Source organism: Salvelinus namaycush, chromosome 12 (assembly GCF_016432855.1).
Source record: "Salvelinus namaycush isolate Seneca chromosome 12, SaNama_1.0, whole genome shotgun sequence".
Lineage (NCBI taxonomy): Eukaryota > Metazoa > Chordata > Actinopteri > Salmoniformes > Salmonidae > Salvelinus > Salvelinus namaycush.
In genome coordinates this window covers 6,746,708-6,760,740 of record NC_052318.1, presented here as the reverse complement: position 1 = coordinate 6,760,740, position 14,033 = coordinate 6,746,708, and the positions used below count along the sequence as shown (strand labels likewise).

Genomic DNA, 14,033 nt, shown 5'->3' with positions numbered 1-14,033 from the left:
CTAGTTAAATAAAGGTTAAATTAACAACAACAAAAAACACTTAGGGTATGTGATGATTCAGGGGAACATGTTAGTCTGGAGCCCTGTAATAGTAATGAACACTTAGGGTAGGTGATGATTCAAGGGGACATGTTAGTCTGGAGCCCTGTAATAGTAATGACCACTTAGGGTAGGTGATGATTCAAGGGAACATGTTAGTCTGGAGCCCTGTAATAGTAATGAACACTTAGGGTAGGTGTTGATTTAGGGGAAAACACATGACAGGTACTAATTTGCAACATATATCCGAAGTCGTTAGCTTGCCGTTTATAATGTATAAGAATTAAGCAGACAGACAGATAGAGAACAATAAGAAGCACAGAGTGACAGCAGAGAAGATGCTGAGACAGACAGACAGACAGATAGAGAACAAGAAGAAGCACAGAGTGACAGCAGAGAAGATGCTGAGACAGACAGACAGACAGACAGATAGAGAACAAGAAGAAGCACTGAGAGACAGCAGAGAAGATGCTGAGACAGACAGACAGCGCCACAGGGAGGCAAACCAAATGGCTAGAGCAGTGACACGGTTATAGAGGAGAGTTTCCATTTTAGTCATTTAACAGATTAGGTTTAAGTGCCTTGCTCAAGGGCACACCGGCAGATTTTTCATCTAGTCAGCTCGGGGATACAAACCAGACAACTTTTGGTTACTGGCCCAACACTTTTAACCACTAAGCTACCTGTTGCCCTAAACAGTGGTGTTTTTGTGTTTGTACATATTGCATTTGTTTTAAACATGAGCTAGTTAAAAAAGAGGATGAGTACCATGTATTGCCTTTCACTGGTACGGTGAAGTGGGCTGGTGTGGATAAAATGCCAGGGCAGAATTCTCGTCCCAGTCTGCCCCTACCTCCATAGCAGCCGACTCCAGCAAAAAATAACATTCTCGTGTCCTGCTGGCGACTAGGGGGAAGAAGCATGGTTTATGAGAGTAGCATAGCGCGCGGAGACCTATCCTCTCTTCCTGCTAGGTTAGCACTGAAGGAAGGATTCCCGTTTATATAAGGCGATAAAAAGTCATGCCGAAGACCATGACCTCTCTCCAGCGCTTAGTTTCTTTCCGCTTTGTCAATGCAGTCGGTGTAGAGTAGCCTACGATGTGGACTTGATAGTGATGCGCAGCCAACAACAACCAAAAAGATGAAATGCTTCTCCCGGTACCTACCTTACCTCTTCAGACCCTCGAGCACCATCCTCTCCTCCAGCTGTCACACCGAAGGTAGGCTACGGACCTGTCATGTTATGTTATTGCATGTGCGCGCGCTTTTCTGTGGGTACTGGGCAACCAGCAGCAGGTAAGGTCAGTTCGGGAGCCATCGTACATGTATTTATAGAGAAGAGGTTGACTGGGACGAACAGAGCATAACACCCTGCTCTCTGCCGTTTCTTTTTCTAGACGAAACAGCCATAGTCAGATTGAAATTTCAAACCGTGTGAAATCGGGAGATACCGCTGTGGAATTGGCTAGGTTTAATTTGTAGGCCTATATTTACATAATTAATGTATCTGCAGCAGCTTGTGTAAGGTGTAGAAACTTTCAAGACAGAACATAGAACCTTTCTCCCTCAGCCAAAGCTGAACAGAGTAGCAACTCTACTATGGTGGCAATAAACTGCCTGCAACACTGAATGCTGTTAAAAAAGACGAGAGACAAGCATGTGCCATTTCCTCAGTCCGACATGGTGGTCAAGGACAGGTCATCTGACCATGACAACCAAAACAACGGTAATAAGTAAGGCTTCATAAGAGTCAATTCATTAGGCAACAATACACTGACTATACCAAACATTAGAAACACCTTCCTAATATTGAGTTGAACCGCCTCAATTCATTTGGACATGGACTCTACAATGTGTCAAAAGTGTTCCACAGGGATGCTGGTCCATGTTGACTCCAATGCTTCCCACAGTTGTGTCAAGTTGGCTGGATTTCCTTTGGGTTGTGGTGGACCAGGGGTTCCCGAGTAGCACAGCGGTCTAAGACATTTCAACTCAGTGCTAGAGATGTCACTACCGACCCTGGTTCGGTTCCAGGCTGTATCACAATCGGCCGTGATTTGGAGTCCCATAGGGCGGCGCAAAATTGGCCAAGCATTGTCCGGGTTAGGGTTTGGCCGGGGTAGGCCGTCATTGTAAATAAGAATTTGTTCTTAACTGACTTGCCTAGTTAAATAAAGGTTAAATAATAAAAATACACACAGGAAACTTTTGAGAGTGAAAAACCCAGCAGCGTTGAAGTTCTTGACACAAACTGGTGCGTCTGGCACCTACTACCATACCCTGTTCAAAGGCACTTACATTTGTTGTCTTGCCCATTCACCCTCTGAATGGCACACATACACAATCCATGTCTCAATTGTTTCAAGGCTTAAAAATCCTTATTTAACATGTCTCCTCCCCTTCATCTACACTGATTGAAGTGGATTTAACAAGTGACATCAATAAGGGATCATAGCTTTCACCTGTATTCACCAGTCTGTGTCATGGAAAGAACAGCTGCTCTTAATGTTTAGTATACTCAGTATATATGGTAATACAAAGTTCCTGCTTTTACTTTAAACTATTGAAATATTGACGTGATGTGTAGGTTTGACATAAGGCCACCTCACTAGGCCTATGTCATCTCACTAAGCTTATGTCACCTCACTAGGCCTATGTCATCTCACTAAGCTTATGTCACCTCACTAGGCCTATGTCATCTCACTAAGCTTATGTCACCTCACTAGGCCTATGTCGAAACTAGCCTACTGTAAATAATATTTTGTAATTATACAATTGTTGGAATTTGTTTATTGAAATAGTATGTCTCATTAACATGTATCCATGTTTGTTATATATTAAAAGTGTCTGATTTATTGAATTCTACATTATTACAGCTATTGAATAATACAGTGTGTGGCTCATCAATCTGGTGAGAGTTGCCAGCTATAGGTAGTGTGGCCTGCTCTGCTCTGGCTGCATAGGGACAGGACATGAGGGCCTGCCAAGAGGCAAAAGGCCTCCTGCGGGGACTGGGGCTGAGATCAAATAAAAAAAGTAGGACAAAACACACATCTCGACAAGAGAGACACCACAACACTACATAAAGAGAGACCTAAGACAACAACACAGCATGTTAGCAACACAACATGACAACAACACAGTAGCAACACAACATGGCAGCAGCACAACATGGTAGCAGCACAAACATGGTACAAAAATTATTGGGCAGAGACAACAGCGTGGGCAAAAAGGTAGAGACAACAATACATCACGCGAAGCAGCCAACAGTGTCAGTAAGAGTGTTTACAAGAAGAAACTCAAATCAAATCAAATTTTATTGGTCACATACACATGGTTAGCAGATGTTATTGCGAGTGTAGCGAAATGCTTGTGCTTCTAGTTCGGACAGTGCAGCATTATTTAACAAGTAATCTAACAATTCGACAACAACTACCTGATACACACAAATCGAAGTAAAGGAATGAATAAGAATATATAAACCAGAAGTACCCGTCACTCACTCCGTTGAGAAGTGGTCTCCAGAATCAGAGGTTATGTTACACGACTGCTTTGCTAGCGCTGATTGGAATACGTTTCTAGACTCTGCCGATAACATTGACAAGCTAAACACCTCCGTCACCGGCTTCATTAGAAAATGTATCGGCGACGTTGTCTCCTCGGTGAGGGTTGGCTGCTTCCCCAATCAAAAGCCCGGGATTAACATTGAGGTTGACACTGAACTAAAGGACAGGGCTACCGTACACAGAGCTATTGTAGACAACCCTGAGGCTATGGCTGAGGACAGGAATAAGTACAAGAAGTCCCGCTACGACCTCAGCAGTCATCAAACGAGCAAAAGGCCAACATAGGAATAAGGTGGAATCATATAACACAGGCTCCATCGCCCGCCGCATGTGGCAGGGGCTACAGTCCATTACGGATTACAAAGAAAGACCCAGCCATGATCTGCCCAATTATTCCAATTCAATTTTAAGGGTAAGGGAAACATATGTTTATATTGCCAAAACAAGTGAAATAGATAAACAAAAGTGATTTTAAATAGTTAATAAACAAAAGGTAAAATAAATAAACATAAATATAGGTTCTATTTACAATGGTGTTTGTTCCTCACTAGTTGCCCTTTTCTTGTGGCAACAGGTCACAAATCTTGCTGCTATGATTGCACAATGTGGTATTTCAGCCAATAGATATGGGAGTTTATCAAAATTGGATTTGTTTTCTGTGTAATCTGAAGGGAATATGTGTCTCTATGGTCATACATTTGGCAGGAGGTTAGGAAGTGCAGCTCAGTTTCCACCTCATTCTGTGGGCAGTGTGCACATAGCCTGTCTTCTTTTGAGAGCCATGTCTGCCTTCGTCAACCTTTCTCGATGGAAAGGTTATGCTCACTGAGTCTGTACATAGTTAAAGATTTCCTTAGTTTTGGGTCAGTCACTGTGGTCAGGTATTCTGCCACTGTGCACTCTCTGTTTAGTGCCAAATAGCATTCTAGTTTGCTCTGTTTTTTTTGTAAATTCTATCCAATGTGTCAAGTAATTATCTTTTTGTTTTCTCATGATTTGGTTATCTCTAATTGTGTTGCTGTCCTTGGGCTCTATGGGGTCTATTTGTGTTTGTTTCCTGAGCCCCAGGACCAGCTTGCTTAGGGGGCTCTTCTCCAGGTTACTTTCTCTGAAGGTGATGGCTTTGTTATGGATGGTTTGGGAATCGCTTCCTTTTAGGTGGTTGTAGAATTTAACAGATTTTTTCTGGATTTTGATAATTAGCGGGTATCGGCCTAAATCTGCTCTGCATGCATTATGTGGTGTTTTACGTTGTACACAGAGGATATTTTTGCAGAATTGTGCATGCAGAGTCTCAATTTGGTGTTGGTGTCACGGATCCTTCCGGAACATTCATTACGCACACCTGTCCCCTATTCCCACGGATTAGTACTTGTATAATGTGTCCTTTGTTCACCCTGGTGCTGTCCATTATTGTTACTATGTCCGTTGGTGCGTGTGAGTACCTGTGCTGTGTGTTTTTGGCTTTCATGCCATTGTGGATTGCACATATAATTACTGGTCTCGTCCCGTGTGTTAATCATTGTGTGCGTGTGTTAATTATTCGAGGTACTCCTCACTCTTTTGTTTGGGTTTTTCAACCCTGTGTTTTTTGTATAGTGTTTGTTTGGTCTTCGTCCCTGTGCCTTTACACGGCACGCCGTAAATTGGGTACAATAAAAAAAACGATTACGCATTCCTGCCCCTGTCACCCGAATCATTGTTACCAACGTGACAGTTGTTACCAACGTGACAGTTGTTACCAACGTGACAGTTGGTCCCATTTGTGAATTCTTGGTTGGTGAGCGGACCCCAGACCTCATAACCATCAAGGGCAATGGGTTCTGTAACTGATTCAAGTATTTTTAAGCAAGCACTTAATTGGTATGTCAAATTGTATATTCCTTTTGATGCCATAGAAGGCCCTTCTTGCCTTGCCTTTCTTTAAGGATACCATCAACCCCACAGGCCTTTTTGGGTTGGAGGGTTTGTATTTTGTCCTGTAGTTAGTTCATTCAATGTAATTGGAGAATCCAGTGGGTTCTTGCAGTCTTTAGTAGTTGGTCCTAAAATTTGTATTTGATCATGTACGTATATGTTTTTGCTGTTTGTTCTTTGTTATAGAGCCAAAAAGATTGGAGAAGTGGTTTATCCATACATCTCCGTTTTGGATAGATAACTGTCACGAACCGGCTCGAAGCCCGTAACAAAAAGGGAGACAACGTGGAGATAAGGAATAACAAAATATATTTATTAACTAATGTAACCTATATACAAATAAACAACAGTATGTCTGCGTGGAGAGAGTCTTCCAATGAATGTGGAAGAGGTCTATTTATCCTGGGACACACCCGGGCCCAGGTGATTCCCATGTCGCTGACGACCCTCCCGGCTCCGCCCACCGGCATCCTAATAAGGAAACAAGAGCAAAGAGAGAGAATACGGCAGACAGGGTGGGAGGGTCGTCACATAACTCTATGTGTTGTTTGTTTAGTGTTTTCCAATTTTTCCAGAAGTGGTTAGAGTCTATGGATTCTTCAATCACATTGAGTTGATTTCTGACGTGCTGTTCCTTTTTCCGTAGTGTATTTCTGTATTGTTTCACCATTGCGAAGGCGTAGACTCAGGTTTTCTGGGTCTCTATGTTTTTGGTTGGATAGGTTTCTCAATTTCTTTCTTAGGTATTTGCATTCTTCATCAAACCATTTGTCATTGTTCATTTTCTGAGGTTGTCTGCTTGACATTTTTTAGATTTGATATCGAAGCTGAGAGGTCAAATATACTGTTTAGGTTTTCTACTGCTAAGTTTACACCTTCACTATTACAGTGAAACATTTTGTCCAGGAAATTGTCTACCAGACAAACTCAATGCATTTTATGCACGCTTTGACAACGACAACATCGTGCTGGGTGTCAGGGCCGTCAGCGGTCCCGAGGACTGGGTGATCTCGCTCTCCGAGGTCGACGTCAGAAAGGTCATTAATCAGGTCAACACCCACAAGGCCGCGGGGCCCAACGATATTCCAGGGCGCGTTCTCAGATCATACGCAGAACAGCTGGCTGGCATATTCACAGTAATTTTCAACCTCTCCTTGTCCCAGTCTGTAATCTCCACATGTTTTAAGATGTCCACCATCATTCCTGTCCTCAAGAACTCTAAGGCTTCATGCCACATTGACTACCCAACCTGTAGCACTCACTTCTGTAATCATGAAGTGCTTTGAGATAGGGATGCACAATATATCGGTAAGCATATCGGAATCTGCCCATATTAGCTAAAAATGGCAACATCGGCATCGGCTCTGTCTAGTTTAACGCCGATGTGCAAAACCGATGTCAAAGCTGACGTGCATACCTATATAATGTAGGTAGGTGATGTAATGACGCCACGAAAAATACAGCACTACACGTGCAACACAGCATTCCTAAAATGTCTGCTGTGTGGATCTATTTTGAAGTATCAATGGAAGATAACATACGGAACGTTTGTGCAGCTTTTATTTCCCGAGGAGGGGAGAAAGTGAAATCTTTCAGTACCACAAACCTAATGACTCATTTGAAAGTGCATCAGCCCCAGACTTTCAGCGACTACTTAGAACAAAAGCAGAAAAAAACTAAGCGCACGCTTCCAACAACTTAACAAGTTCAATTTGAGCAGTCATTTTGAAAGAGTAAGAACATTTCAGCGAGACAACTCAAAGGCGAAATCTGTTAACGCCAAGATAATTGAATTCATTGCCCTTGACAATCAACCGTGACAATCAACCGTTCTCTTGCTTTTGCTGACTGGTCGAGCACCTCGAGCCCCGTTACACATTACCAAGTAGTCGCTATTTTTTAGATGTTGCCCTACCGGAGTTACACAGTATTGTTGAAACGCACATCCATGAGCAACTTGCTATGGGTGTCACTGCTATTAGGTTCACGACTGACATTTGGGCCAGCGACGTCAGCCCCATGAGCATTATGAGTCTGACAGCATTGTGGGTCGACAAGGATTTCGTACTGAGGAAAGCCGTATTGCATGCTCAAGAATGTGCTGGTTCTCATACCACTGCTGCCATTTTAATGGCATTTGAGAACATGTTTGAAACTTGGAAAATCCACAAGAACAAAGTACATGTTGTGCTACGTGATAATGCACGTAACGTGACAAAAGCTTTGGAAGAATGCGGAGTCGCCAGTTTGCCATGCATGGCACGCACGCTGCAACTGGCTGTGAACGAAGGTGTTTTGGCCCAACGCAGCATATCTGACACAGTGGCAACAGGTAGGAAGATAGTGGGTCATTTTAAACGCTCACAGCTAGCATAGAGCCCTGCGTGCAAGCAATACAGGAGCAGCTTGGAGTGAAAATGAAAAGGCTTAAGCAAGGCATTTCCACCAGATGGAACAGTACTTTTTCCATGATGGAGAGCCTGCTGGAACAAAAACGAGTGCTTGGCGTGTACGCAGCCGACAATGAGTTACCTGCAACAATCAGTACAAACCAGTGGACTCTCATTGAAAACATGAACACACTCCTAGCTCCATTCAAACAACTGACTCAAGAATAAAACTCATCAACTGTGTCTGCAGCAGACGTGATACCCTCTGTAATGGCATTGAAACGCCTGCTCAACACAACTGCCCACACAGACCGTGGGGTTAAAACTTACAAAAGTATTTGAGGCTGTGAACAAGCGATTCGGTGGCATTCTCTCTGAGCCTCTTTACTGTGTCGCCACCATGCTCAATGCTATGTACAGCTACTTCGATGCAGACAAGAAACAGGGTTTACGTGAAATGTTAGACACAGCTAAACAAGATTAAAATGGACACAGTGACAGTGTGCACCGAGGAAGAGAGGCCACGGACAGACAGAGCTGAAACTTCACTGCTTGACATGTATGATGAAATCCTGGCTGAGAAAGAAACGACTGAACAAATGAACAAAACAGCAAGTAAGTGAAAGAAATAGGTTTTGATTATGTTTTACTGGTAATGGGGACATACATAAATGCCAACAAAATAACTTTTTGGTCAGTGTGTGTGTGTGTGTGTGTGTGTTTCAACTATTTAACTGTACTAGACTGTACTTAAAAGGCCGCTAAAATGTGTAATATCGGTTATCGGGATCAGGTATTTAAATGTGTTATTATATTTTTTATTATTTATTTTTACCCCTTTTTCTCCCCAATTTCGTGGTATCCAATTGGTAGTTACAGTCATGTCCCATCGCTGCAACTCCCGTACAGACTTGGGAGAGGCGAAGGTCGAGAGCCGTTCGTTCTCCAAAACACAACCCAGCCAAGCCGCACTGCTTCTTGACACAACGCCCGCTTAACCCGGAAGCCAGGCGCACCAATGTGTCGGAGGAAGCACCGTACACTTGGCGACCGTGTCAGCGTGCGTTGCGTCCTGCCCGCCACAGGAGTCGCTAGTGCGCGATAGGACAGGAACATCCCTGCCGGCCAAACCCTCCCTTAACCAGGATGACGCTGGGCCAATTGTGTGCCGCCCCATGGGTCTCCCGGTCGCGGCCGGCTGCGACAGAGCCTGGACTCGAACCAGGTTCTCTAGTGGCACAGCTAGCACTGCGATGCAGTGCCTTAGACCACTGCACCACTCGGGAGGCCAGTATCGGGTTTTTTGGCAAGGGAAATATCGGATATCGGTATCGGCAAAAAATGTCATATCGTTGCATCCCTACTTTGAGAGGTTTTGGCACACATTAACTCCAGAAACCCTAGACCCACTCAAATGTGTATACCGCCCTAACAGATCCATAGATGATGCAATCTCAATTGCACTCCACACTGCCCTCACCCACCCAAATAAGAGGAATACCTATGTGAGAATGCTGTTCATTGACTACAGCTCAGTGTTCAACACCATTGTCCCCTCCAAGCTTGTCACCAAGCTTAGGAGTCTTGGTTTGAACACCTCCCTCTCCAACTAGATCCTGGACTTCCTGACAGTTCGACCCCAGGTGGTGAGGGTAGGCAACATCACCTCCCCCACGCTGACCCTCAACACAGGGGCCACACGGGTATGTGCTTAGTCCCCTCCTGTACTCCCTGTTCACCCACGACTGCGTGGCCACGCACTGCTCCAACACCATCATCAAGTTTGCTAAAGATGTTGGTACGCCTGATCACCGGCGACGATGAGTCAGCCTACAAGGTGGAGGTCAGTGACCTTGTAGTGTGGTGCCAGAACAACAACCTCTCCCTCAGTGTCAGTAAGATGAAGGAGCTGATCGTGAACCACAGGAAACCATGGGGTGAGCACGCCCCCATCCACATCAACGGGGCTGCAGTGGATCAGGTCAAGAGCTTCAAGTTCCTCAGTGTCCAAATCAGTAAAGACTTAAAATGGTCCAAACACACACGCACAATCGTGAAGAACGCACGACAGCACCTCTTCCCCCTCAGGAGGTTGAAAAAATTTGTCATGGGCCCTCAAATCATCAACAAGTTATACAGCTGTACCACTGAGAGCATCTTGACTGGCTGCATCACTGCCTGGTATGGCTATAGCACTGCCCTCGATCACATGGCGCTACAGAGGGTGGTGCGGACATCCCAGTGCATCACTGGGGCTGAGCTCCCTGCCATCCATGACATATATCATGGATTGCAGGCGGTGTGGTAGGAAGGCCCGGAAAATCGTTGAAGACTCCAACCACCCAAGACATAGACTATTCTCTCTACTGCCGCATGGCAAGTGGTACCAGGGCATAAAGTCTGGCACCAACAGGCTCTTGAACAGCTTCTATCCCCAAGTAATAAGACTGATAAATAGGTACATCTACTATCTGAGTTAACCTTGTATCTTTATTGGTCTATGTCTCTATGCACACCCACAGGACCCTACACATACTCTCACACACACACACACACACACACACACACACACACACACACACACACACACACACACACACACACACACACACACACTCATCTGCTCACTCACATAATATGCACATACATTTATACTGTATGGTATGGTATTGAACTGACACTGTATTTAATATGGTATTAACTGACTGTGGATATAAACTCAGCAAAAAAAGAATCCAAATAACTTCACAGATCTTCATTGTAAAGGGTTTAACCACTGTTTCCCATGCTTGTTCAATGAACAATAAACAATTAATGAACATGCACCTGTGGAACGGTCGTTAAGGCACTAACAGCTTACAGACGGTAGGCAATTAAGGTCACAGTTATGAAAACGTAGGACACTAAAGAGGCCTTTCTATTGATTCTGAAAAACACCAAAAGAAAGATGCCCAGGGTCTCTGCTCATCTGCGTGAACGTGCCTTAGGCATGCTGCAAGGAGGCATGAGGACTGCAGATGTGGCCAGGGCAATAAATTGCAATGTCCGTACTGTGAGATGCCAAGACAGTGCTACAGGGAGCTGATCGTCCTCGCAGTGGCACACCACGTGTAACAACATCTGCACAGGATCGGTACATCCGAACATCACACCTGCGGGACAGGTACAGGATGGCAATAAGAACTGCCAGAGTTACACCAGGATTGCACAATCCCTCCATCAGTGCTCACACTGTCCGCAATAGGCTGAGAGAGGCTGGACTGAGGGCTTGTAGGCCTGTTGTAAGGTAGGTTCTTACCAGACATCACCAGCAACAACGTCGCCTATGGGCACAAACCCACCGTTGCTGGACCAGACAGGACTGGCAAAAAGTGCTCTTCACTGACGAGTTGCGATTTTGTCTCACCAGGGGTGATGGTCGGATTCGCGTTTATCGTCGAAGGAATGAGCGTTACACCGAAGCCTGTACTCTGGAGCGGGATCGATTTGGAGGTGGAGGGTCCGTCATGGTCTGAGGTCGGTGTGTCACAGCATCATCGGACTTAGTTTGTTGTCATTGCAGGCAATCTCAACGCTGTGCGTTACAGGGAAGATATCCTTCTCCCTCATGTGGTACCCTTTCTGCAGGCTCATCCTGACATAACCCTCCAGCATGACAATGCCACCAGCCATACTGCTCGTTCTGTGCGTGATTTCCTGCAAGACAGGAATGTCAGTGTTCTGCCATGGCCAGCGAAGAGCCCGGATCTCAATCCCATTGAGCACGTCTGGGACCTGTTGGATCAGAGAGTGAGGACTAGGGCCGTTCCCCCCAGAAATGTCTGGGAACTTGCAGGTGCCTTGGTGGAAGAGTGGGGCAACATCTCACAGCAAGAACTGGCACATCTGGTGCAGTCCACGAGGAGGAGATGCACTGCAGTACTTAATGCAGCTGGTGGCCACACCAGATACTGACTGTTACTTTTGATTTTTACCTCTCTCTACCTGTCTCTACCTCTCTCTACCTCTCTCTACCTTCTCTACCTGTCTCTACCTCTCTCTACCTTCTCTACCTTCTCTTCCTCTTTCAACCTCTAGTAGTTCCCCCTGTTGTCAGCCTGTGTGTTTCGGCCCACTCTTGTGAGCCAAGATGAGCCACTCTTCAACCTACGGCCAGTGGGTGATGGTGATGTTGGCAGCCTCCACTGGGTCCAGCAGCCCGGCCCCCTGGGTCCAGCAGCCCGGCGCCCACTGGGTCCAGCAGCTCGGCCCCCACTGGGTCCAGCAACCCGGCCCCCACTGGGTCCAGCAGCCCAGCCCCCTGGGTCCAGCAGCCCAGCCCCCTGGTTCCAGCAGCCCAGCCCCCTGGTTCTAGCAGCCCAGCCTCCTGGTTCCAGCAGCCCAGACCCCTGGTTCTAGCAGCCCAGACCCCTGGTTCTAGCAGCCCAGACCCCCGGGTCCAGCAGCCCAACCTCCCAGGTCTCAGCCGGACATGATGTAACAGAGGGGTAAACACCACGTAGGAGAGCTCTGTGTCACAGATTGATTTTTGGATTGGGATCTGGCCAAGGGAGACGGGGACACGGAGGGCTGGTGCTTGTAGTTGACAGTCCCACTGAGATAAGCTGATAAGATGAAAAGGTTGAGGAAGAGAGGGATGAGAGGGGAAAAGGTTGAGGAAGAGAGGGATGAGAGAGGAAAAGGTTGAGGAAGAGAGGGATGAGAGGGATGAGGAAGAGAAGGATGAGGATGATAGGAATGAGGAAGGATATTAAAGGGATTTTCATCATATAAACTCACCCAGTAGAGGATAAACAGAGTCAGGAGGGATCTGATATATGTATGATCCTATATAAGGTAGAGAGCAGATGGGGAACATACAAGTGGCTGCCATACAGTAAGTGGACATGAAGCCCTGTAGATGCTGTGTTGCACACATATCAATCAAAACATTTGCGTATAATTACATCTCATAGTTTTAGTTGACTATAAACTAAACTGAAGTGAAGTCTGAGAGCAGACTGAGGTCATGCTGAAACTAGCGGAAGAGAGCATGAAGGAGGATAAAATGAGTGAAGAACCAGAGAGAAGAGGGGATGTTGAGACAACACCCTATAATCACACTACACTGTGAGGAGACGGAGAGACAACACCCTATAATCACACTACACTGTGAGGAGACGGAGAGACAACACCCTATAATCACACTACACTGTGAGGAGACGGAGAGACAACACCCTATAATCACACTACACTGTAAAGAGACGGAGAGACAACACCCTATAATCACACTACTCTGTGAGGAGACGTAGAGACAACACCCTATAATAACACTACACTGTGAGGAGACGGAGAGACAACACACTATAATCACACTACACTGTGAAGAGACGGAGAGACAACACCCTATAATCACACTACACTGTGAGGAGACGGAGAGACAACACCCTATAATCACACTACACTGTGAGGATATCCTGGAAGAAGAAGAAACGGAGAGACAACACCCTATAATCACACTACACTGTGAAGAGACGGAGAAACAACACCCTATAATCACACTACACTGTGAGGAGACGGAGAGACAACACCCTATAATCACACTACACTGTGATGAGACGGAGAGACAACACCCTATAATCACACTACACTGTGAAGAAACGGAGAGACAACATCCTATAATCACACTACACTGTGAGGAAACGGAGAGACAACATCCTATAATCACACTACACTGTGAGGAGACGGAGAGACAACACCCTATAGATCACACTACACTGTGAGGATATCCTGGAAGAAGAAGAAACGGAGAGACAACACCCTATAATCACACTACACTGTGAAGAGACGGAGAGACAACACCCTATAATCACACTACACTGTGATGAGATGGAGAGACAACACCATATAAACACACTACACTGTGAAGAGACGGAGAGACAACACCCTATAATCACACTACACTGTGAAGAGACGGAGAGACAACACCCTATAATCACACTACACTGTGAAGAGACGGAGAGACAACACCCTATAATCACACTACACTGTGAAGAGACGGAGAGACAACACCCTATAATCACACTACACTGTGAGGAGACGGAGAGACAACACCCTATAATCACACTACACTGTGAGGA

The 14,033-nt window shown here is 45.6% G+C and overlaps 1 protein-coding gene across 1 annotated transcript in view; it reads left to right on the top strand.

The window, feature by feature from the left end:
• The first annotated feature begins 870 nt into the window (after positions 1 to 870).
• The window catches only part of LOC120056438 (serine/threonine-protein phosphatase 2A 55 kDa regulatory subunit B beta isoform), a 154,612-nt gene continuing 141,449 nt past the window's right edge, over positions 871 to 14,033 (top strand). Inside the window, exon 1 of the mRNA XM_039004596.1 lies at positions 871 to 1,261. Within this exon, the coding sequence (XP_038860524.1) occupies positions 1,183 to 1,261 (79 nt within the window). The 5' untranslated portion in view covers positions 871 to 1,182. The remainder of the gene's footprint in view (positions 1,262 to 14,033) is intronic.